At 49.1% G+C, this 26,384-nt stretch overlaps 3 protein-coding genes across 3 annotated transcripts; 1 reads left to right on the plus strand and 2 right to left on the minus strand.

The window, feature by feature from the left end:
* Positions 1 to 12,123: 12,123 nt before the first annotated feature.
* Positions 12,124 to 13,880, plus strand: MIND_01136800 (uncharacterized protein; the record flags this gene model as incomplete). The annotated part of the gene is made up of 6 exons (XM_037367911.1): positions 12,124 to 12,384; positions 12,500 to 12,726; positions 13,094 to 13,134; positions 13,395 to 13,453; positions 13,500 to 13,743; positions 13,792 to 13,880. 6 exons carry the CDS (start codon positions 12,124 to 12,126, stop codon positions 13,878 to 13,880), a joined length of 921 nt encoding a protein of 306 aa, XP_037215743.1.
* Positions 13,881 to 20,012: 6,132 nt separating this feature from the next.
* MIND_01136900 (Zn(2)-C6 fungal-type domain-containing protein) lies at positions 20,013 to 22,120 on the minus strand (the record flags this gene model as incomplete). The annotated part of the gene is made up of 8 exons (XM_037367912.1): positions 20,013 to 20,084; positions 20,133 to 20,430; positions 20,485 to 20,602; positions 20,652 to 20,817; positions 20,868 to 21,094; positions 21,141 to 21,527; positions 21,569 to 21,984; positions 22,030 to 22,120. The coding sequence occupies 8 exons, from the start codon at positions 22,118 to 22,120 to the stop codon at positions 20,048 to 20,050; spliced, it is 1,740 nt and encodes a 579-aa protein (XP_037215744.1). The 3' UTR covers positions 20,013 to 20,047.
* A 553-nt stretch (positions 22,121 to 22,673) lies between these two features.
* On the minus strand, positions 22,674 to 24,059 carry MIND_01137000 (Protein kinase domain-containing protein; the record flags this gene model as incomplete). Its single annotated transcript, XM_037367913.1, has 5 exons — positions 22,674 to 23,024; positions 23,070 to 23,406; positions 23,468 to 23,505; positions 23,551 to 23,835; positions 23,886 to 24,059. The coding sequence occupies 5 exons, from the start codon at positions 24,057 to 24,059 to the stop codon at positions 22,674 to 22,676; spliced, it is 1,185 nt and encodes a 394-aa protein (XP_037215745.1).
* Between the last annotated feature and the right edge of the window lie 2,325 nt (positions 24,060 to 26,384).

A 26,384-nucleotide genomic window follows, 5' to 3' on the forward strand; every position in this document is an offset into this window, starting at 1 on the left:
ATTCACCAATTCCGATGTACGGTTTTGTCTTGACCTCGGGATACCAACGCGGCACTACGACACATACTATCGCACAGGCCTGAGTCAGGACTTGACCTTCAAGCGTAAACCAACCAAACCAATCCCGACTAGTGAACCAATCAAGTCGACTGGCAGAGAATAAATTTCAAGTTATGTGAGTGAGAAGTCAAAGCTAGCTACACATCTCTGGTCCCAAGTCTGACGACGTTTAGCTTGGGCTTGGCTTATGCATGGGCCCAGGACAGTATTGCGAGAAGAGGATAGCCGTATCGTATCGTGCCGATTTGTGCATGGAGAATGTTTGTCGCAGTCCTGTTTTTGTCTACTTAAAGTCGTGAAAAGCACTATCAAGCTCATTATCGAGTATCTACATTCAATTCTGAGGGCATCTACACTGCAAGTCCAAGAATTCATGAGCGTGTGCAAGCCGCGTGACATACTTTACGACTCTTGCCCTTTACCCTCTTGATCTTTGCATGGCGCCTGCTAAATATCACTCAGAAGCTGAAAGAAAGGAAGCACGTCGCCTTCAGCAACAAAAGTATTGTCATAGTACTAGGTGCGTGGGGCTATGGATGCGGCTTACCGACAGACTGACTGATTTTATCTTTCAGAGGAGCTCTCAGGTCAGAGGCATACGACGCTCATCGAAACACGCGCAAGGTTGCTAAACCTCTACGCCTTCCGCTTCCTCCTGCCCTGCTCTTGGACCATGCCAAGTTCAAGGTTTTGCATGATGAAAAAGGATACATGCACTACTTCAACGAAGACTTCATCGTCAATACCAGTGATATCAAGCATTGGGTTGGCTTCCCCTTTTGCCCTTCCCCAGAGATTGCGGACGACACGCTGGGCCGCTTCAGTACAGAGTATTCGCAAGAGACTCGTCGACTTGAAGTAGCTTTGCATGGATACCATTTCCAGACAGAGCACACCTGGGAACGCAAATTTCGCAAAGAATTTCGCAGACTGGGCCCGCAGACCGCCAATGCTCGTACCCTCCAACTTCAGGCTTACGAAAGCGCGTTAATTAGATGGCGCACACATTTCTGTTGGCTGGACAAATTCGACTGTGAGGAGTATCCGAGGGAGCACACTCTCTTTATGTTCCTTCCAGTATGACAAGGAACTTGAATAGAGTGTCGACGTCAACGTCGACATAGACCAATTCGTGTATTCTGAACCCCCATATGATCTATCCTTGATGTTTTACTGCCATACTGTAAATGTTTTACTGCCAAACTGCGAAATTTATTATCACCCGCCAATGCCTGCATCACCTGACCACACTTCCTTTTTGGGTTTTTTGTTGATTCATTCCCCTCCTCCATGTCCTGGCGGACACAGCGCGCAAAACGCGCTCGCTCTTCCTCCCCGGATACAACTACCCATGTCATTACCCTCAAAAGGCATACACTCGATGGAGGCATAGAGCGAGTCTATGCAGACAGTTGACGCTCTTCCTCGCATTCCTTCACCGTCCTACCTCCTTCACCTCTCAAACGATTTTGAATGGCGTCCAAACCTCAGGATCATCTGCATTCATCCCTCAACATCCTAGTCAACACATACTCTATGGGAACCGACGAGGGCGACTGGACTGAAGAGTTGCCAAGTGAAGAAAAGCTGCCTCGAGTTTTACGACCAGCGGTATGGAAACTTCTTATTCATTTAAGGGGGACATCAATATTGAGCGGACCTCACAGGACTCCGTGCTACGCAAATGGATGCTCCATCATCGAGACGAATATCTTAGCATTCTTCTTTGGCGACAAGGGAAGGGTGCTTCGGGAGAGCAATGCGCTTCTTGTGGGGCTGAAAGCCCTTTGTATCGTCCACAGCCTCCTTCGCCCGCACAATCACCGATCCGTCAAGACCCTCCCAACGATCACCTTGGGACACGGCCTGCGACACCGCACAGACCTTCTGCGCTCTACGTCGGCAGTTACAGACGACCAGTATATAGTTGGCGCCCTAGCATGCGGACCCTTAGAGTTTCTTCTCTTTGGATCCTCCCCTGCTAGGCTTTCGTCGGAGTCTCCAGGGTTGCCCTTACAGCAGAAGAAACTCTCTACGGGATTAACCGGTCAAGATTGCCAGGTTCGGCACGGACTCAGGCTCGGAGTACGAGTCAGTACCCCCCTTGTCACCGCCCCTGCCACTTGACCCTTCTCCTCTGCTCTGGTTGACCTTACGCCCGCTATGTCTACCGGAGCTGCTTCGGACACTGACGCGTGCATGGATGCACTCGAGGTGAAACTAGATAACCTCACCAACATTCTCACCAATCTTGCTTCCCAGGCTTCCGCTGCCGCACCACCTTTGGCAGCTCCTGAACCGACTTCGGCAGCTCCGAATGCCTCCGACGCTGATGCGTTATTTGGCGATATTACTGTTGCCTCAAAACTGGTCTTATGACCAAACCCCCCGTTTGCGTTTAATGGAGATCGCAAACGCGGCCGCGCCTTCCTATATGTGGTCAAAACCTACGCCCTGTAAGGGCAACCCCGGAGGCCTGAGATCAAGGTCCTAGCAGGGGAGGATCCAAAGAGAAGAAACTCTAAGGGTCCGCCTGCTAGGTAGCTGACTATATACTGCTTGTCCGTAGCTCCCGCTGTCGGGCACAGAAGGCTTGGGCGGCGTCGCAGGCGAGGTCCCAGGGCGACCGTCGGGAGGGCGTTGACGGATCGGTGATTGTGCGGGCGAGATGGAGGGCCGGACCGGAGTCAAAACCGGAGTCGGACCGGAATCGGGCGCGTCTCCGGGCCGAAAGGGAGGTTCCCCTGACACGCCCAGCTTGCCCCTGAGGCCTTCGTGGTCAACGGAGAGCCCAGTGAAGAAAAGGCCGTCCGCTACGCCATATCCTAGGAGGGACCTGCTCAGCAATGGGCAGAGCGTCATGGGAGTAAAAACCCCTTCCCTCGGTGGGGAGCCGTAGTGGTAGTATTTAGGTTAGATCCAGTAGGTGTACTTAGGAAATGGATTGCCTAGCCCTCTAGCTACAGCCAGGAGACTGCATGTACCTAGTTATTTAGCCTAGTGCTCCTCCCTGGGCCAAAGCATTATTTTTATAGAAAATATATTATTATACCTTATCTGGTATCATGTGACTGATGGTAGCACACCCTTTTAAATAATGTTTTTAATGTGGAACCATTTTGATTGCCATCAGTACTTTTGATGGCTATATCATGATACATCATTTTTGTCCAAATTAGGATTGTTGTTGATACAGGCTTTCCCAACTATATACCGGATCATCGGCCTGAAGAAAAGGAGTTTAAAGTATTATATATACATAATCAATAAGTAATATGTATTCAATAACCGTTGATTCCATCATTGATGCTATTGATTGAGAGATTCTCTGTAGTGAATTAGGCTAGATAGCTAGGTAGGTACACCCAGGCTGTGTGCAGCTAGTGGGCTAGACAATGGATATCCTGGGTGTACCTTGGAGGCTAGGCTAAATCTTACAGCTATGGGTGTCGGTGGAGCCTGTTCCTCTCTGAGTTTCGCCTTCGGCTCATTGAGGAGAACAAACAAGACCTCGCGCTCACTAAGGGCCTGTTTGGGTGCTGCGGGTAGCTAGCCGTATGCAGCCAAAAATAAGCTGTATGGTTACGGAGGCCTAGCAAAGGCCCAGCCTCAGCCAGACCAAGCGTTCGGGTGCCGGCGGTGAGCCGTACGGTGTCATATCCGTGCATCCGTCATGTGCCGCGGCCCGCGGACCGGCCACGGTCCGCCAGCCTCCGGACCATGAGCACATCACACAGAGGGAAACCCGCGTCCGCAAGATAGTACCGACCCAAAGGAACAGCAAAGTCAAATCGCCGAGCATAGTTAAACACTTGCAAGTCCGACGCGCTGCCCGCCCAGTCACTGAGAACGTAAACAAACTGCATCGCAAAGTTGCATGCAGCAAGCACATTTTGGCCAATAAACCCCTTGCGATTCCGGTACCGTGCCATTGCTTCTGACGCAACCCAGGCATGAAAGTATGAGCCGTCAATTGCCCCATGTGCATTCCGGAAGTATGGGTAGAACTTTCCCGAGGCCTTGACCTCCGGAGGAGTGCTGTCAGGAGGGAGATGAACATGTTTAGGATAGAAGGGGCCTGTGAGGCAGTCAAGGATTGTATGAATGGACCTTTGGAATATAAATATAGAATAACACACAAAAAGGCCCAATAAGACACATACTTGCTGATAGTCTCGTTGCTCCGCTGAAAGCGCTCCGACAGAAGACGATTGCTGCTTCCTGTTCGTGCCATATGAAGGAATGTTGCCAGTTTTTCGTTTGAAGTCACGTATTTGCTGTTCCGAAGACCATAGTGGGTCTGTAGCTCAACAGAGAGCCGCAGAAAGACATGTTTGGCCATTCCAAGGTTCTCCATGAAGCGCCGAGGATGGCCCAAGAGAAGCTCATCAAGCCATTGCTGGCCAGAGAGAATGGAGGTATGCATAGGAATAGGCTCAGCAAGGTCAAGGCGCATAGACACAATGATAGTGGAGAGCATGCACACAAGTGTTGCAAACACAAATTGGCAGCGGCGGCGCTCAGTCTCAGCCTTTTTTGGGCCCGCTGACGCGCAAGCCGTGCCTGCTGGGCAGCTGGGGGGGTGCCAGACAGTGTAGGCAGTAGCATGACGTGTCGAAAAGCCCAGAAGACGCGTCAAGAGGGGAGAAAGAGAGCAAATATTGTATATGTGATGGTTACAAATATTGATTACAATGCGGCTTCTAGGCGCCGCTTGTCACACTGACGATCCTCAGCCGCACAGGGAGTGTGGGAGTCTGGGTAGGTAGATGTCCGAAGCCTCAGCCATCTGGTTACGGCTAGCTACCCGCAGCACCCGAACAGGCCCTAAGCTGGAGAGCGCGGGTTATCACATGGGAACGTGGGATGTCTACGCATATACTGACAACTTTGAGGACTTAATGGACCTCGCCGGCTTCGAGGACGCATTGGTTAAGGTGACCAAGTACCGCCACGGACTTGACCCTTTGATCAACAACGGTATCATGTCCTCGAACGACCCCCCGGACCTCCGTGACTATCTGGGCTAGCGCACTTGGGCTTTCCGCCAGTATGAAGCCTTAGTGCGAGCGAAGCTCATAAAAGGAATGGCCGCCCCGCGGACCGCCTCGGGAACTCCGTGTGGCGCCTTCCCCTATTACTCGTTCGGCAACTCCATTCCCCGTCCGCTCGGTGGCCCCGCCTGCGCCACCTGCGGCCCGCGCCCCATCTCGGTACCTCCGGCTCCCGTTCCTATGGAGTTGGACTGTACTAGGGCTCGGGGCGCCAGCTCATTCACTCAGGAATACTAATAAGAACGTGGCTACTGGTAAGGGGCCGTACTCATAAAACCTGGGGAAGGGCTCAAGGGTCACAAATGTCACACTTTTTAAAAACCCATTATTCATTTTTGGGTGTTAGATTATGGTATTGATAATGGGATTGATGAGATCAAGATAAAATGATCAGTGTGGAACGATTTTGATGGGCATCATTGCTTTTGATGGCTATGTCAGGATACATCAATTTTAGCCTAATTAGGATGTATACCTTTGCCCTAGATCACAGGCCTACCTAGATGTTTATCCGGGTCTTCAGCCTGAAAAAATAGTGATTTGTCTTTCCATAACTGGTAATAGCTTAGTCATATCTGTCAAACTCATTGAGATATTCACAATTGATTGAATGTCACATTTTTCGTCACAATACTCCAGCCATGGCTGGCATGAGCTCCCCCAGGTTTTATGAGTACAGCCCTTCACCAGTAGCCACAGTTTTATTAGTAAAACTGAGTGCACATCCTGGGGGCGCCCCTTGTCGAGCCTGCTTCAGATGTGGCGACCCCAATCACTTGGCTCGGGATTGTCCGCTCCCCGCCGATGTTCGCCATGTGGACATCCTCGACGAGATAATCCAGCAACTTGGCGACGAGATGCTAGGAGAGCTGCTTGCCCGGTTGTCTGATACTGCGGCCTTAGCGGAGGCGCATTCGGAGGCTCCGGCAGAGGATTTTGTCCCCCACGACGAGTGACTGGTGTGCCCTCGTTCGCGTCCATAAATCGTTTCACCACCTGTAGCTGTAAGATCTAGGCAGCGCTTCTAGTGGCTGCTAGCACCCCCATTGCCTAGAAAGCTAGATCCTGCTAGTCTAGCAACTGCTAGCAGAACTAGGCTAAATAGTGCTTACAAAGTCATCAAAAATCAGTATTGATACATCAAATTGATTAGTATGACTAAGATATTACTATATATAGAAGTTTAACTCCTTTTCTTCAGGCCAATGATCCGGTATATAGTGAGGAAGGCCTCTATCAATTACTATCCTAATTGGGACAGAAATGATGTAGTATCATAGAGCCATCAAAATCAGTGATGGCCATCAAAATTGGTTCCACAATCAAAACAATACTCAGATAGCATCACTCCTATCATTAATATACTAATAGATAAGGAATAATAATATTAATAAAATATAGTCACACATGTCACAATAAGTCACAATGGGCTCTAGTAAGGGCTAGCAACATGCTAGCTAAAGGCTGGCTAGCAGAAGCTAGACATTTAGGCAATGGGGGTACTAGCAGGCTGCTAGCAGATTTAGCCTAGATTTTACCACTACGGCTCGTTTCACTTGTTTGTATGATGAATCAACTCCTTTGCCCTACAACGAGCCTGAAACGAAAGACGCACCCTCTGCCCCCTCCGAAGCCTCTGTTCGGATTCACTGACTTGCCTGGGAGAAAAAGCTACCTGGCAGTTATACCATCTCTGCCGCTCCTCGGGTTAACTTGCTCCACCTTCCCCTCGAACTTGAGTCCACTGCGAACACGCTCAAGCTCTCCCTCTCAGGACTGATCAACTGCGGAGCGACTTCGGACTTCATTGACACAGAATATGTCTCTAAGCAATCAAGGACGCAGTCACCTCGGAACCGGTATTGGCGATTCCGGACGACGCACGGCCTTTCCGACTTGAGGCAGACAGCTCTGATTATGCAACGGGGGCGGTTCTTTCACAATCCGCCCCGGACGGGAAGTGGCACCCTATAGTGTTCTATTCCAAAAGCTTAAATGATGTCCAGCGCAACTACAAGATTCACGACAAGGAGATGCTCGCGATCATCCACGCACTTGAGGAGTATCGGCGCATCCGGTCAAGATTTAAACTGACCATAAGAATTTGGAGTACTTCCGAAAGGCACAGCACCTTAATTGTCAGCATGATGCATCTCCGAAGGCACCTTAATCGTTGGCAAGCCCGATGGTCGTTGTACCTTTCTAGGTTTGACTTCACGCTGCACCATGTCCCAGGTCGCCAGATGGGCGCCCCGATGCTCTCTCCCGCCCGGCCTGACCACGGCATCTCTGAAGACAACTCGGATGTTACCCTCTTACGCCCCGAACTGTTCCACATTCATGCGCTTGAGGCCGTCACTGTCTTCGGACCCGGCTCCGAACTTGTCCGCGACATTAAGGAAGCACTATCCGGTGAGCCTGACCTAGAGGAACCCGTCGCACTTGCGGCCCGGCAACTCTTGAAGGTCTGAGGTCAAGTTCGGGGCCCCCCGCTCATCGCGTTTGGACGAGTGGGCTGTCTCGGGCGACCTCTTATACTTCCGCAGCAAGGTCGTAGTCCCCAAAGACAAAGACCTAAAGAGGCGCATTATAGAGCTCTGCCACGATACGCATGTCGCCGGACATGCCAGGCGGTTCAAGACGTCAGAGCTGGTTTTCGCGCAACTACTGGTGGCCGCAGATGTCTCGCCATATCGGACGCTACGTCGCGACCTGCGACTTATGCTGCCGCACAAAGGCCCTCCAAAGGCTTCCACATGGAGAGCTGCATCCGACCGAAGTCCCCCCAAACATTGGCACACCGTCACTGTGGACTTCATCGTCGAGCTCCCCGAGGCCCATGGGTATGACGTGGTCGTTAGCTCACAACTATTGAACCAATTGGATCTCCAAATCAGCCAGGAGATTTATTCTACCCCCAGCAGCTCTACACCCTTTAAGATTTAAGATGCACAATTATGTGTTCAGTTGCAGACGTTCTCATGAAGGCAATAGCAATATCCAGTTCAAAAGCCCAACTAGACCTAGTGAGAAACTCACAGGCTACATTCAGCATATTTGGCAAATGCCTTTGCAGGGCTATATGCAAACTTTCATTCTTATGCATAAGCATAAATAAATCCCATCTTGGCTTACTGCAAATACAGCATTTACCAGCTGCCCTGAGCTTCTGGCAAAGATTGTACAATGCTGGAGACATTAATTACCGGCAGGGGACATTTGTGCATCTTTCTACCCAAGTTCCACTGTGAACTGAATCCAATTGAAATGAATTGGGGATGGTGTGAATACCGCTATAGGGAGCATCCTAAAAAGACTTTTGAGGAAGCTAAAGAACAGGCACTTGAGTATCTGGATGGATGTCCTACAGATGTCATCCGTCGCTTTATTCAGCGCTCTTGGAAATTTATGAGTGCATACCGTTTAGGATTAACAGAGAAAGCAGCAGCATGGGCAGTTAAGAAGCAGAGGTCTCACAGAGCATGTAATAGTACAATTTTGGCACAGCTGGAAAAGGCAGGAGTACATACTTAGTTTTATACTTAGTTGTTTTTTTTTTTGGCTATGAAAACCATTTTTGAGGTGAAAAGGTATATATAAGTTTCGGTCCGCAGATCCAAAATATTCGACACCCCTTATATGACGTGGGAAAATTACGTAAAAATAGTATATAGGGGTTTTCCCTGAATCTGAACTCAGATTTCTTATAGCAGTAATAGCTGGGCCACAATTAAAGTTTTAAAGAGTTGTCAGCTTTGATTGTTCGCAACTGTAGATGCCTCTCCTTCTGAGGAATATTGTATTATTGAGCCACAACATATTTTGACTCATCTTACAGTATTAAAACGGCCTAAAGGGACTTATGGTATTGAACATAGAGATTTATTGGTTCTAGGCTGGGGACTCAATAGAGGAAGATGGGACTAGTTTTATAGGTTATACCTATTATTTCATTTTATTTTCTATATTAACTAAACATTTTTTTCTCCAAAAAATTCCTTTTTCATAAAATCTCTTTTTTAGGAAGTAAAAGGTGTATAATATCATAATGGTAGATGGTGGATCCAGTTGTAATATCATTATAGTCTAATCATATGAATATCTTTCTACCTTATTGAAAATTTCCTTTTTTGGAAGCTGGAGTTATATGTAATATATCAATAACAATAGGTGGTAGATCCAGTTTCAACAGCATTTTACCTTCTAATACTCATAATTTAACTATCTAATATTATTTAGGCTCTTAATTATATGTCCACAGGTATTAATTTTATCTGATTATTATAACATTCTAAAATTTGAAGTTATATGCAATGCATTGTAATAATACATGGCAGATCCAGTTTAACGGGCAATTTAGCTCCTACTAGTCATAATCTAACTATGTGATATCATTTTGGGAATAATCACCGGCCAGCGCTTACCAAGCCTGGAGCTCTGGTGTTCCCCGAGCTTCTTTCCATTTCTAATTATTCATCTTCCTCAGTCTTACTAGAAATTGCCAGGACAAATACACACACTATATAAACCTCTGTAATGGCAGTAGAAAAATATACTCTTCTTCATACTCTTCTTCTCCCCATCTGCTCCCTTGCACCCTTTCTTCCACCTCCATCCTCAACAACCAACAATCCCCATGCGGCCATGCCATCGGCAACTACCTTGGTGACTATATTTGCAAATGTATCACTGATTACAAGCCTCTAATTGGCAAGAGTGTCCGCTTGTGCTGGGCTTGTCAACTAGCTCTTCGCCCATCCCGAGATTCCCAACCTACAAGGCACTCATGAAACTTGTCAAGGAATGCCAGTGGCAAGCTCATGTCTGCTCTTCCTGCCACACAACCAACACAACTGTTATTTGTTTCAAAAAGTGTCATCACTTTCAACATGAGCCTGCCCTAAAGACCTATAGTGGTCACTTTGGGGAAATATTCCCCACCACATATCATCACAAATTTCGTGTTTTGCACGATTTTTCTGCATAATTTAGGTAGCGCAATAAATTTTGTTACACCATTAGCAGAAAAAGCGCGGGGCCACTCGGGCTGACTCAGCGACATATTTATTTTAACAGTGCGACTTTTCCGCAACATGGCACGACTTTTCTGCATAACACCAGTGGCTGAACTGGTCCATCACCCCAGGGCCCAATGGGCTATTATAGCATCCCCAGCCAAACCTCATTTACATATCACCAAGACTATTGACAATGGATTGACCCAAATTTGGGTTTGTCTAAGGCAGATACTGAGCCTTGGCTTACTGCCTGCTTAATTAGGTTCAATTGACAGTAAGTAGCCTGGATATCTCTGGAATTGATACAGAAATGCCTCCAATTTCAAGATTACTAGACAAGTCAATAGTAGTTATTAAACCCTGGAACTGTAGTCTGTAGACAGTGGCCTGTGCAAATTATTATATACTGTCATGATCTGTTACAGCTAAACAAAAATATAGAATACAGTGACTATTGTTTCTTTTCTAATGGCTTTTAAAGTTTAACCAAAAAAGGCAATCATTAATAAATGCCACATAAGTCCAAGCATGTAACTTTTTTTAAATTGGAAATGCCTTATAGAAGTAACACATATAATTTTATATTATCATGGTCAGTTACAGTCAAATCCACCGAGAAATACAGGAAAAATCGTGCTAAACGCGAAAAATGTACACATATATGGCAGGGGGGAATATTTCCCTAAAGTGACCACTATAAAAGACCATTCGGAGTCTTACGACATGTACGACTTTCCTTCTTTTCCCTGGGCAAGACTGAGAGTTCACCATCTTTCTTCACTTGCTTATGTGGCCGTGCAGTCGACATCCCACCTTCCCAAGTCAATATCCTCAGTCAATGCTTTAAATTTGTTAATCACTCTCATGTCCCACCAGATCAAGCGACGGCCGACTATGATTATATAATCAGTGTTTTGAAACAGTGTAACACTGTCGTAACACTAGTACTGTCACATACATGTTTCTGTCGCAAGCAGACTTGGCCTCCGCCAGTGGCGCTTGCGGCCTGCTCGTCATCGCTTGAGTCAACGCATGTCCGAGATCACAAGACACGAGCTAGTCGTGTTTGCAAGTAACTGTAGAGCTGTCAGAGACAGCTACATTTGTAGCCATCACTCACCTTCTCTTGCAGCTACAGTACCAGTTGTAAAAGGACTGTCAAGCACCACGCCCTCGCCTTCCGCAACAGCGAGATCGTGCAGCGACATGAGAGTCGGTGAAGACGGTCGAAGTGGGTGACGGGCCGGGTTCCCGATTTGGCTCCGTTGGCCGGTCCACAGCCACACGCGTATGGCCATCACTTCTTCGAAACGACGACGACGGCTGGGCTTCCAACCAGGACCAACCTCAACACTGCTGCCTGTGCCGGCCTGCAGGCTCTTGAACGACAATGACAAACCGCAGGCCGCTCGCGGCTAACGAGAACTCGTGTGCGCTACTAGACCGAGCGAAGCCTGTCGATGAAGGTCAGCCGCGAGAACACAACGGTCAAGAGACATGCAGCAACGGGGGGAAATATCACTTCCAGACAAGCACTGGAGGCGAAAGGAGTTCAGCGGGGGAATGACGACGGCGAACAAAGACGCACGACCTGGACGACATCCAACCATATGCTTCTGGAGGTCTGTCATTACACGCGCTACCTGGAAGAAAAGTTAGCAGAGGCCGAAACCAAGCTACGAAGCCAGCCCGACCCTAAAACACCGGACCCTCCTCCTCCCACAGGCATGGTCGTCGAGTACCACAACCCGCTTGTTGCTGGTTGCGTCAGCGACGTCTTCGACCCTTACACCGACTACAAGAAGAACGACAGAGACTATGGAACGTCTAGCACTTCAAATTTCAGCAAGCGGCCATCAAGCATATCCACCACGGCCAAGTTTACATCTTGGGGGTGCAACAAGCCGAGTTCTGGACCCCACCTTTAGTGCGCATTGTCCTTCTTGTCCCGTATTTCGTTAATGGGTATGCAGTGGGAAAGATTCACCGTCATGTATCCACCGCTGGAGTTTCCCGACCCTGATCTGCTCGAAACCCTGGTCCACATCTACTTTGAACAAATCAATCCTATCATGGGCGTCCTTCATCGCATCTCGTTCGAAGGGTCACTCGAATCAAATCGGCATTTGACAGAGCGGGCATTTGGTGAGGTGGTTCTTGGTGTCTGTGCTGTCGCCAGCAAGTACAGCGACGACCCGCGTGTTTTTCTGGATGAGGCGCCGCGAGACTCGGAACACAGCGGGTTGGAAGTGGTTTGCACAGATTCGGCCAATGAGCGCGTCTCTTGACTCGACGAAGTCGTTGTTGCAACTTCAAAGACTATAGTGCGACTATGTTTTCCAGTTATACTCAGCTTACTGGTTACAGCTTGGTGTCTTCTACTTCTGTGCCTCTTCAACGCCTGACGAATGCTGGTTCCACGTTGGTGTCGGCCTTCGATTTCTCCAAGCGGTCGGAGGGCAACATGAAGCGTGGTATCACAAGACAAACCTGGAACCGGTTGATGTCGAGCTCTACAAGTGCGCCTTCTGGACCCTCGTTCTTTGGGAAACGTTGATGTCGACATTCAAGGGCCAGGTGTCCACTATCCGCACGTATGCCAACCCTTCTCTTGCTTTCTATTTCTCATCAAGAACAAAAGATTTACTGCCCCACTCCTGATTTCGCTCGACGATGAGTACTGGAGCTTACCGTTGGCTGAATCTGCAGCCCTTGAAGCACAGCAACATAATTTTCCGCTTGCCCAGCCATCGATTCATGCGTTTTTGCGCCGTATTTTAGATTGATCGACCTCTATACCAAGATTCAAGCTCGAGTAGTGTGTTGTTACTATCATTTCGCAAATAGCCTTCTAACTTCTTGAGTACCTGCTGGACCGGCACGAACCAAGCCACAATGATATAGTTGCTTTGGAGTATGTATCGGGTTACCCTTGACAGCACTGGTCTAACATCTTGGTAGTTCGGCGGTCAACGAATGGATTGACGGGATTCCGGCCCATTGTAAGTTACTTTACTCGCTATGTTCCGGAATCGACTCTTAGTCGTAGTGAGGTGGAATCCACAGCAAGAGAATCAGGTGACAATCTCGAGTCTGGCCATTTTGCGCACTTACATTTCGTAGGTGTTCTTGGACCAGTCAGCTTTGCTGTTTGTGCTTCCCCTTCCCCGCTACAGTATACTTGACCTTACTCCAAGATATGCGACCTACTACCACTGCAAGTCCCTACTATGTCTTAGCGCGTCGTATTGACTATAAACAGGTCAAATTCTGATTCATCGACCGTTTGTGGCTGGACCGGGCAAGCAGTCCTCAGTTAACGTGCGTCACTTGCATCTTCCATATTCTGAGCTCAAACGGAAGACAGACTTCGTTCCCTTCGATGGCCATATGTGCCAATGCGGCCCGCTCGATTGGCCATGTGCTCAAGGTAGGCAGCCTTCCGGTTTACACGTCCTTCGCCAAGGGGAGCGATAAAGACTCCTTCCCATTCATGGACATGCACCGGCACATGGTGGCGCCAGCGCTCTATCAACCACCTTCTCATCTGGATGCTCAATTCGACAAGGTGCCGGGAATGTTACCCCCAGAGCTCGTTTACATGGCGGAAGGTGTGTTGTTTCTCGTCTGTCTTACTCTCTCGCTGACTTCGGGAGCAGCTGCACTCAATGAGCCGCTGGTGCCTGAGCCCAGTTGGCTGGTGCTGCCTCCAGACACAAGCGCTTTCGATGTGCCAATGAATCCTTAGTAGGTCTCCTTTCCTCGTTCAAGACAAGAGACTGATGTGTGTTCCCTCTGTGCGATGACCCCATTCCGTCAATACATTCCGCCGAGCTACAAGGCCTGTTGTACCAACTTAACACCCTCTCTCCGACATCACCACTCTTCCCCGCAATTCGGACTGCGCTCTGCAACTACTTACGGCCCGAACTACCCCATGAACGCCTTCTTCGCATAGCAATACAGAAGCGCTGGCCGCTTGAGCATGACTTCAACTCTCTCCATCAACGGCGTAGTTTCTGCGCTCGGTGACGATGCTGCGGCGAGATGGGAATGGCAGCGCGGGTTTGGACAGATGATAGGTGCGTCACTGACTACTGAAGGGAATACACCCTGACTTGTCCTCAGCCCGCCTCAAGACCTACCACCACACTCCGCTCCAAACCCCCCGCATGCAAACACCTTCTGCGCTTCGCCGAGAATGTCCCGGACCCACTGACGACGGCGGAAGAATGGCCGCGCCCGGCCGGGCTGCAATGTGAAGGGAGGGAGGGTCCGTGAGCACGGATGGCTGGGTGATGAATGGTGGGTGTGGATTCCGGTGGTTGCAGTGCGTAGTCCTGCTTTTCTTTAGTTCTTTAGTCGTACGCTGGGTGTATGTAGACCGCTAATATACAAATATATTAATGTAATTGTGGCAAATGGAGGATTAGAGTTGATTAAGTATGCCGACTGATTGCCTTGATAGCTAATTTACATGCCAGAAAAAATGTTATCGGCCGGATCACAGATCCGAGTGCTACATTTTCTGAAAATTTTCCGTGGCAGAAAATTGGGAATCTTCTGATCCGGAAAATTTTCAGAAGATTCTCAGAAGATTGATGGAAAATTCCAAATTTTCCGTGACAGAAAATCCTCGGAAAATCTTCAGAAGATCTTCAGAAAATTTCAAATTTTCTGTGCATTTTCTGGGGCGGAAAATGCATCAATGTCCGTAGTGTAAGGAACAGACCTCGTTCCGAATGGTATGATAATGACAAGAAGAACCTATTGAAGTAGAGTTAATGAGACAGTTATCCAAGAATTATCCGGCTGACCGTTACAATTACCCGGTGAGCATATGCATATCCCAGCCAGCAATGACAACAACAAACGACAACGACGCCGCGTGAGCCATGACAACGGTGCCAGAGCCCGTGACAGACCCGATGAAGGAGGCGGGCCATGCCAGTCTAGCCGGCTACTGGTAGTATTTTTAGCAACGATTGAGGCGAGAGGCCTCGGTAGTTAACACATACATAGAGCAAACACCAAGTAGACCGTCTTCGGAGAGGCTCCACACGATCCCCGTCATCAATAGAGTCGGGAGAGCCGCCAACGCCAGCCCATATCTCGCACTCCGTCCCACAACCGTCGCCCATGCCGTCCAGGTAGTCTTCACCACAAACGGATGCAACAACTGCCTTCCGCGTCGAATAGCAGGGCCAAAAGTATTAGGTAGCTCGAAAACGGGACGGGGGATAATGAGATGCGGTCGATAGCGCGATATTCTCTGTTTCCCCCGCCATACCAGGTCTTTTTTTGGTGGGCAAGATGCACGTGACTTTCCCTTTTGAGACAGGCGTAGGTGGAAGGCCCGGGTACAGCACGTTGCGAGTAGAGGTGAAGGACTGCTGGCGCAGTACTTGGAAGCTGTCGGATTAGGACTTGGCGGGCAGGATGTATGGCGACACGGAGACATGCCGATGGTGCTTGAAAATGACGTGGCAGGTGGATGTGCAAACAGCGTTGACGAAGGGGGATGGAGAGTCCAAATGGCAGCGCGAGAGGCACTGCGGTGGTCCTTTCGAGAAGACGGTGCAGATGCGATGAGGGCGAAGCTGGAAATGAACGTCCAGTTTATGTGGCTGCTGACTGACATCGTCTGACGTGAAGGGTGACGTGAAGGGAAAAGATGGTTGTCGGAGAGCTTTCAGGCTAGATACTGGTGTTGCTGGTAGATACTGCGGATACTGGAAATTAGTCATCATATTACCTATTTGGGTCAACCATGTGATACAAAATCTCCATTGTGCTACTGTGCACTAGAATGATGATGGATTCAGCTGAAAATTTATAGGTGGTCAGATATGCATGACACCTCAAAATTCTCCAAGTTTGGCATTTTTTCATGCTATAATTATCAAGTAATTTAAGAATTTCATCGAAAATTACAGTTCATGAGCTGGGTTCTCCAGATAAAAATGCAGATTTATGCAGGAATAGTTCATTGGATATTACTGCTGTTATTTGTGCATATATAAGGTAGAAAGGCCTATGGACTGATCCACAAGGAAATAAAACTTGGGAAAAGATGAATTTATTTCTTTGATTCTATACTGGTGTTAATTATAGCTGGAAATATAGAAAGGGTGAAGACACTCCAACTTTGGATGTGTATTGGGACTTCTACTGGTTAACATATATGTATAGACAATATGGGAGAGCTGTCCATTTGTTTGTATAAGTTGACAATCACTGGGAACACATCACGGCGGGCTTGCCGTGATGTGACACTGACAATCAGTAACAAAAATAAACCTTTTTTGGATCCAGTATCTGAATCAGTCACGAGAACCGGGGCCGGTGAATGCTCACACCCGGAGAGAAAATACTAAAAAGGAAATTTAGCCGACAGTATCTCAGGTGGCGGGTTCTGGCGCGCAGCAGGCGCCAGAAAAAAAATTATAGACATTTGGAACAGCAAATTTTCATTATTGTATAGCAGATCTGTGATGTATGGTAGGACATATGCAATCCCTAGGTAAGCTCTCTTTTTCTCTTTTTTTCTCTTTCCTTTTTGGGAATTTATTTTTTCTTCTCTTTTGGCTACCAACAACACCAGTATCGAGCCAGCTTTCAGGCTGGTGTGGGGATAGTCAAGAGGAGATGAGCGCCTGAAAATGATTCCTGGCTCCTCTTATGCGTGTTGGTGTGGTGCATTGGCGGAAGCTTCAAACTTCCAACCGATATGAGCCACCAACGGATTGCGGGAAAGAAAAAGGACTCACAACTCGAGCGAAAACTGCATCCCGTCTTCATTATCGGTTTTTTCTTCACAATCGACTGCGACGATTGGGTCAAACGGGGGAAGAGAGTAGACGAAACAAAAAACATACCTCAGACCCGGTATTGACCGTATTTCCTTCTTTCCCGTTGCTCATGTCTTTGCGGCACGTAAACTGCAAGAGACTGGAGGCAAGTGCAGCAGGACACACGCTCGCGATGGCTCCACCACTTCTAGCACCATTCCTACATCTTCGTCGACACGCTCCCTGGATTTGACCAGGTAGCTCGTTGAATTGAGCCCAGTAGCTGGCTTTCAGACAATTAGCAAGAAGGAGGCAGAAAATACTCGACACGCACCATTGTCATGCCCATCGTGGCACAGTCTGTTCCTTATACACCAGCGCCTGCACCAAAGCTAGCCCGAACATCGCCTCGCATGCAACTCAAGCCTCCGCGAAAAGAGTCCGTCATGCCAACTTCAAAGACACGACATGGCACTCAGTTGAGTAGTCCAACGGCAAGTCCGCGCAGGCATGGATACAAGTGGGGCAAAGCGAGTGAATTATGATGGACAACCACAACGATTGTCATCGTTGCAAGAGCTTGGATCGTGTTTGAGCATATGCAGACGGCGTCAACTGGAAACGTACCTCGTCATCAAGCTTGACAAAACCCTTGCACCCACATTCTAAATCCATTGAGTTCGGTGCCAGTTCCATGTTTCGTATATCTAAGACTGATATAATGCCGATAGATGACTGCAACAGCGATTTGACCAACTCGATGCAGATCGCATGTGCTCGAGCTACTATTTTGAAGTGGGCATTGAAGCTGTCGCCATTCCGGGCACTCCAGGAATCGCAGTCGAGAGACACAAACAAGGCTGGTACATTTTGTTGCAGTAAGTGAGCCAATGTTGATTGGAATCAACGGAAATCTACCGCTAGTTCCTTGCGGGTGGTGTCGGATATATTGAGCGAATTGTCGAGGATATGCTGGTGTGTCAATCGTGCGTCCCGTAACTTGATCCTGCCATCCGGTGCTCGAGCAGCCATCTCCATCATATCGACGAGTGTTTCCTTTTCGAAAGCATCGATTGGCTTTGCGGCGTCAGCCAGATGAGTTTTGGGAAACAGATCACGCACGTAGCGCCAGCTGAACAAGTCTATCGTTGCTGAATTGTTGCTAAGATGACAGAGAGCGATGGCGCCATGTTGAGTCCTCAACAGCTACACCATCCAGCGTCATTTGTTTCATCTTTGCGGCCTCCCGGCGCTGGGCAGCGTCACTTGGTAGCATCGATATGAATCCAGTATCTTCACAAAACTTGAGGTATTTAGGCTGCCGCTTCTTCATCAGCGAGATGCCAGATAGAGGTAATAACTTACTCGATGATTCGTCTCGAGAAAGAGTCATTTTGGTTTTCTTCGTAATTCTGGAGCCATTCAAGCCACATGTTATCCCAGACAGCAAGGACGTACCGGCATGGAATGCAGTCGAAGTGGGTATTTTTCTTCCCACCGTCCATCGGAGTCGGAATCGGCTACAGCATGGACACGAACAGCCGTGTTTCCTGCGCCGCTTGAGGATATTGGTTTGCCAGCCCTCATTCGTGCCGATAAGTGTGCTGTTCTATTCATCCACATGGAGGAACACGTCTGAAGGGGAGAAATTTGTTGGATGGCTGCTGGGAAGGGGTGAAGACATCTAGGATCGATATGTGTTCTTGGCTGTGTGGGGGGTCGGGCCGCAAGGATTAGGGATAAACTTGGCGGGGCGTTGGGCGTTTTTCAGTTGGGATGCTTGTCGAGCCACCCCATCGATTTGCTAAAGGGAGAGATAGAGGATATTCCTAAAGCATTATTCAAGTTGGTCAGACAGCGGAGACGGACTGGACTGGCAACTCAACACTCAACTGCTGGCGCAGGAGAAGCCCGAACTTGTTGGGGCTGGGGCTGTTGCGGTCGGTGAGAGGCTCGGCGTATGCGCCTGAGACCTTATGTGGTTGCTGTCCGGAATGGCGAGAGAAATGTGGGACAGCAATTGTGACAGCATGTAAATGTAAATGTGTGACAGCACGCGTCCTTCTCCTTCGATCTCAGCTGGTGCCAGCTGCATACAGCGGCCCAGCCTAAGGACCCACCAGCTCATTCTCGCAACTTTTTCACCACGGCCGACTATCCGTCCAACAATTTCGAGCATTGATGGCGGATTATACACGCGTTGTAGCCAATCACATAAGCAACCGAGCTACGTCCCCAAAATCCAAGTCAAACTGCACCTGTCTTCTGTGGATCTCAACGATGGCTGCTCATAGGACTCCAGAACCGCCAGACTTGGCGCTAAAAATTGTGTCTTGGCCCAGACTGACCGCGCAATCGCTCGAAGGCTGGCATGTGAAGTGCAGTAAGTATTCTCAAGAACGGCTAGCGTGGGCTTTGGGTTATCATCGAAGTACCGTTCGGAGGGCACCGCAAAATCGTCACGACATAAGGTCTCTCTCATTCCAGCCTTCGGTTCAACAAACACGAGCACGCGGTCTGGCGATGGTCACTGAATGTCCGAGTCAGGATGGGTCCTACGTCGAGTTTCCAACTGATCAAGACGCCGAGGCGCATAACTTGTAGTCAGTCTCGTGAGTTTTTGACGAACCACACTGACTGACCATAATGATGTACAGAAAACTCGGTCGCAAACCCGCTCTGGGGTCATGAACACTGAATTGTCTGGCATCAAACCCGATTGCTAGCGCTGAGCGGAAACCATTATATTCAGGCAACTTCAATGAGAATCCGGTCTGCGAAACCAGTTGAGTAGTCCTCAGGCTGTCCTTGACTACGATATAGACTGATTTTGTCAAGTTTCCGTCACTAATCGGAAATCACCGCAATCCGGTAAGTAAATAACGCTCCAGATCATGTGTGCAGTTATTTTCAACAGCACTATTTTCTCCCTTGATTGACTAATCTCTCAGAACGTTGGTGATTCCAACGACGGAGAGATAGAGTCCCAGATCTACTATATCCGCACGCAATGTAATGGCTACCATACATCAATGTCAAGGCCAACTAACGAAAAAAAAGACTGGAGCGTTACATCGGCCATGTCTGTTTCAGCAGCTTTCGATCGGCCACCACCCCCAGATATTCAGAAGCAAGACGATTCCTGCGGTAAACAAAGGTGTCTGGCAAAAAAGTCAGCATTGCGCGGAACATCAGTTTGTTGTCTTGACCTGGCTGAACCAGATCGGGTTGTTGGGACGACGTTTCTGTTGAATCTCCGCCACATGACTGCACGCTCGCGCTGCAGTATTACAGAGAGCGAGCGAAGGGAGATGCTGTAAAGTAGGTTAAAAAGGAAATAGTAAAAGTCGAACAAGTGGTTGCAAACAGCAGGATTGGATTCTCGTCGCATCGCAGGTATGAACGGCCGATGAATAACGATCCGTGTGTGATAGTAACTGCAATGCAAGGCTGCCGACTGGTCGAAGAAGATGTCGTCTTCAAGGAGGCTATCGGGGTTCCACTGGACTTAGTTAGATGTCAGATTACTTCAATTTGCAACTTCAAGTTGGGGCAACATACGGTGTGGTGGAAGTGCTTCGAACCACCTATTGAGGGCTGAGTCAAGTTCGACGACGACTTGTTCTTCCCATTGGTCATCCCCAAGTCCGATGAGAGATTTGCTTCGATTTGATGAGTACTAGCGACAGCGTCAGCGGCAGAAGAGAACAAGAGGGTGGAAAGACGACCAGAATCTTGCAGCTGAAGGACAGTATTCGATTAAGCTGCAGCATGAACACGAAATAGTCAATGCGCGATGGCTGTTGCGTTGGCTGGCGAAACAATGGAACCGAAGAATCGTCTGCGCTACCCCAATATTCATCGTCGCACAGGATAGGTAGCTGGATATCAAAACTAGTGGGAGTTGAACCATTTACAATGAAGATGATCGAAGAATCGCTTACTCGTGGGATTGCAATGCAAATGTTCTCCCAAGCGCGGTGCTAATTTGGGACTCGAACAAAAACAAGATCCACGATGCCCGCTTTTCCAACTCTTGTTCGAATTGATGCCGGCGTTCGTGCTTCTTGTACCTATGAGCCCCCATGTCTTGGCTGAGTCTGACCCCAAACCCAACCAATGTCCAGGTTACGCGCGGAGTTGATGTACAGTCCAGAAATTCGGCTGCTAGCTGGCCGACCGTCAGCCCGCGTGAAGAAGAGACCAAGTCTACGCACGCAATAACACTGTAAATCGTGCAAGGTAGGGGTCTTGTGGACCAAATGTCCCGTAAGTTGGACTTGGTCAAACCATTTCCAACCAGCAGTCTCAGCTGGAGAAACATCCACATTGGTCAAGGATACCCGAGGGTCCGTCGAGTATCGTGCTGCAACAGCGCAAACGAGAAGAACGGTCTTGGCGAACCCGCCATGTCGCAAATGGAGTTTTTGTGTGACCTCCGCTTGAAAAGTGGGTCGGTGCAAGAGTGGGAGAAAGGCATTGACATTGTCGAAGTAAAGAGCAATGAGGGTTTCCAGCAGATCTTCGTCCGGGAAGGAGCTGGCTGGGGCAAGGTCTCCCCACCCTCGAGTTTGGAGGGGTGTCTGGAGTGTTCTCCCACTATTCTCTGTTAGCTTGTAGTAGCAGGGAAAAAGAATCAACGCACCCTTTTATCAAACTCCGGACTGCTCGAGGGTAACGTGCCATCTTTCTTCCAAAGATCTACGGCAGCTTTGACAAGCATTCCCCCGCTCGACTTGCCCTGGAAGCCCTGGGCTGCGGGGTGGTTGATAGAAAGTGCTTTAAAGCTTGCTTCGATTTGCGTGAATGCTAAATCATCGGAATGTGGCTCCGGAAACGGATTATTGAGTCGTTGGATGGCGTTGTTGATGAGTTGGACACCCGGACTTTTCGCAGCCCTTGCTTGGCGCAGCAAGTCCTCTACGGTCTCGAGACGGGCTTCGAGTGCAGCAACGTAGGCAGCGGAGGGTCGCGGATCTTGCTGACCATCGAATGGCTGGTCAAGATAGGTGCAAACAAAGTCGTGCTTCTTGCAATGTCCACAAGGATCGCCACCGCTACCTAGTTCGATGAATGTCAGAATAAACAGTCTCAGTTATTACGCACAACGACGTTTCTTGCGTCGACACATATCGCAGGCCCTGGCCACCCGTTTCAGCTTGCTCCTCGTTCCATCCTCGTCGGCTGATGCCGACATTGAGCCTTGTCTCCCGAGTCAGACTGTAAAAATCAGCCTATGAGGGGGGTGGTTGGACGGCTGATGTAACATTGAGCCTGAGGTTACATAATCGCAGGTAGACAGGTACATGGTATGCTTGTTCCAGGGATTTTTCGACTCGTCTCGTCGCGGCTCTGAGTCTGTGCATTCTTTCATTACGGATGCGCCACACCGAGCTGGAAAGCAGTCATCCACGATTCAGAACCAAATGGCAAACTTGAACCTAGCTTTGAGCCGTGGCCCGACTGCCTCTTGGACCTTGGCTCTCAACTGACAGCGTCGGCTGTTGGTGTTACAAGCACACAAGCAAACACCTCCCGTCTGTCGTGGAACAAGGGTCTGTGGGTCCCATTATTGCGGCGGCTGACGACATCACTGGCAATGCAAGGTGTCTGATAGTCCTTCGTTATGTGTATAATTGTCGCTACTTACATGTTGTCGTTCTAAATAGTCTTACTCATGACTGATAGTAACGCCTTCTACTATCTGTGTATAGGCAACTCGAATATCAGACAACACAACCGCTTCTGAGCTAGGAAGCACTACTCTTTTCAGATTCTGGCCAGAGAAAATCACCCTTGTCCAGCGGTATCTGCGTGTAAAAATCACGCAACTCCTTGCTCAATCGTGGTCGATCCGCTCGAGGAGTGTACCGCGGAATCGGACGGACAAAAAATATTGTCCGCCAGACCTGGCGTACGCGCTGGTAAAAACGGAATGAATGCCGTTGGCCTGGCTGACGTAATTGCGACCAGGTCAAGCCACTGCACAGTTTGTCAAAGCGCTCGCATACCTCCCCAATGGTAGGTCGCATCGAGGGATCCAGCGATGTCATTTCAGTGACCAGGGGCTCCAAGAAACTCAGAGATGGGCGGATTATACCCTGGAGAATCTAAGTGACCAAACTTGTGGAAAGCGAGACACACACTTGGAGTTTCTCTTTCTGAGAGAAGAGGAAGTATTTCCTCAAAAGGTTGCCCAAGCAATATATATCGGTCGGAAATGGATTGCACAATTGGTGGGTTCTGAATTCCGGAGGCGACCTATCGCCTCCCATGATGACATATTCGAGCGGCGGCCCGTCTGAGGGATCATATTGTCTCGAGAGACCGAAGTCGATCACGAAATAACGTGGCCAGCATTCCGTGCGGGTGATATAACGAGCAGGCCAATCGGACGTGGCAGACTGCCAGGTATGCACAGGGTGATACCCGGAAGGGAAGAGACGGGAAGGGTCTTGAACGATGTTGAGTCGGCTGCAGTCCCTACACACAGAAACAAACGGGTTGTGTTAGATAGTGTCAGCGGAGAGTTTTACGCAGATACCGATGAGCAACGAAGTTCTCGTGCATGAATTCAAAGGCCTATGATAAGTCAGTGGTGGCCGAAAAGCAAGAAGAGTCACAAACCTCAAATATTTGCCTGAAGCAATGGATCACTTCCCCGACCGTGTCGAATTTGGGTTCACAGAAGCCAATGAATCGAGGCATGACCAGGATACGCTTGTCGGGGTCCTCAGGATCTTGAAGAGCTTCCAGAATAGGTACGCAGTGGTTTCTAGGATCTTTGGCATGTTCGGGAGATGAGAAGAGGTTGGCAATTTCAACTTCGTGAGGGTGGACACTCGTGGACACGATTTTAAGCATAACAGGCTTGTTGTCTGACATCCGGTGTGCATCCATTAAGGTCCGCTTCTATGGGGGTGTCAGCGGAGAGAAAGTCATGTAGCAATTCGAAGACGCACAAAATGAGTGGCTTCATAGTCTTCCAACGCGCGACGACCAACATCCGGAATAAAATGCGGATGAAATTTAGGTCTGAGGCGATATCCTGCGGCCTCCAAGAAGTCGCGACGGTCGAACCAGTACAGCTCGTGGGTCGAGCGCTCCAATAGGTGGTAATCGCGCGGCGCAGACATTTACCTCCATGTCATTGACATGAGGCAAGGTGTCCTATTTTGATGGCCGTCTGGCCGGCCCCAAGCCGGCCCTATCAGAGGACAGTTCCAAACTTACTTGCATCTTACTACTTGGTTCGAACCTCATGTTAGTGCAAACTTAGAGCTCAGCATGGTGTCGTCACGGGGGCCTCGATCTCTTCTCCTACCCCCACCATGGCGCTAGCTTTCATACGTTCGCCTGCAACCACAGCATTAAAAACACTGAAAGTGATGGACAAGAGCCTCGACAACGTTCAAGAGACAAGAGAATACTGGGATCAGACGGAACTCCATACTACCATACACACAATGCGCCAGAAAGTCGTAAAATATGTCCCAAATACGTTTACCGATACCACAACAGAAATGCCGCCCAACGCGATGAGATTTGTCAGAAGATCATTGAAGACTCGCAGCAGGGGACCTTAGCATCGAGACACGCAAACTCGCCTCGAAGTGGAGTACTGAGTCTCATCGACTGGCGGCAGCCATCGAGGCATGTATCTTTTTCCCTCCGAGCTCTTTCAAAGTACTAGTAATGTTCGAGTCCCCAGACTACTTCGGAACGGAAACGAGAAGGAAGACCGCCCTCTTATGAGTCAGCTGTGAGAGCAGGTGGTGTCGTTCATCACGATGGGTACGATTTTTGTAATTTCTCCGTTGGGAATTATTCAAGGACCCCGAGCCCATCAACGGCATTGACCTCTCAGGCTGCCAATACCAATGGATCTCAGGCCAAAGTTGATCGTCTCAAGTTAGCATCTGCATATCCAATTTTCCGCCGCCAGACACTCATTTCAAACGACAGGGAGAAACTTCAAAACATGGTTAGTAGTTTGTGTCGCTGTCTGCGCGCGGGGCAACCACTTGATATTCTTGATCTTGTAGCGGGTGAAGGAGGGACCCATCCTATTCCCACATGGTACGACCATTACACCCTTTTTGGAGGTACATCCGAGTTCAGGGGTTAGTATTCAGCGTACACTGCTGTCCATTGCCTTCAGCTTACAATGGCTCAGGCGGCCACACAACGTGTCAATGGGCCCTTGATGGTTCAGAACCCAGACACCGAGAGCATCGAAGGAGACCGCCATCACCAACGGTGAATATTTTCCGCTGATTCTTCCAGCCAGATTCAAACTTGAACCAGATTGAGCCAATTCACCCATAACGCTGTTGCTACATCGACAGTTGCGGAGTCCGATTCGGACTCTGAACTTGAAGACGAGCCTGAGAATGCTGCCTTGATGGATAGTCTTTTGAGCCAACGCACTCAAGATGGGTCGGAGAGGGATTTGGAAGATGTGCGGGATGTTGCTGCCGACATATTGCAAGCCGGACGGTATGTTGACCGCGGGCACCGGTAGTCGAGAGAAATGTCCAGCCCACATAATCCTGGGTCAAGTCATGCAGATAATCTGAAGTGACCAATTGTAAATAAGAGCCAACTCAAATCCTTTCTACCGGGCTGTGTCCGCGTGTGAAGGTCGAGCACGTTCACCAAAAGTAGTTTTCGACGCTCTCAGTCTTGCAACAATTGGCCACGAAGTTGAATACTTGTTGTTACAATAAGCACCATGAAAAATTGGAAGACGATACCACGCTGAGAGTAGTCCAGAGTGGAGCGACATCTTCCGTCACATTAACGCCAGTATTTTTGTGCCAGGCGGACCCATGGAGGAGCACTTGATGACACAAGGCGCGCAAAGTGCTTAGCCAGGAAAGTGCAGTATCGATCAGACCATCAGACGCGTTTATGTAAGCCGAGTGCCGATACTACATGCCGCAGTGAGTCGAGTGGCGAGTACCGCCATGCCTTCAAGTGCACGCAAGACGCATTTATCTGGGCCCGGGTGTTGATTGGCCGTTGGGAGCGGCAAGAGCGGAAGACCTCCGCAGCGTAGGACGCCTGATGAAGGAGAAGAAGAGGTTTGATAGTACATGTCGGACCCACTGGCGACGCGACTTTGAGCTCAAGTTCGGGGCTGGATGCAATCTGAGGCAATGGATAGGTAGACATATGCAGCCCGGTATATGCTGCCCAGTCTCCACGCCAAAGATGCGTCGGGCAATCAGTAAGAGCGACAACCCGCCAACATACTCGAGTTTCAGCACCGGTGTAGCGGTTCTTGAGTTCTACAAGCAGCCATCGAGTCGGCATAGAAAAGTCTGGTTTGAGGTTTGAATAGCAAGTTAAAATGGATGGAAGGCCAAAAAAATTGGTTGTGGTGTCTGCGCTCCTTGCTTACGTCATTGGCTACAACGCCTCCAATTATGTAATCCACTGTCGTCAGTCTGTCGATA

This window comes from Mycena indigotica (genome assembly GCF_014461135.1).
Source record: "Mycena indigotica strain 171206Taipei chromosome Unknown Mind.scaff0010, whole genome shotgun sequence".
Lineage (NCBI taxonomy): Eukaryota > Fungi > Basidiomycota > Agaricomycetes > Agaricales > Mycenaceae > Mycena > Mycena indigotica.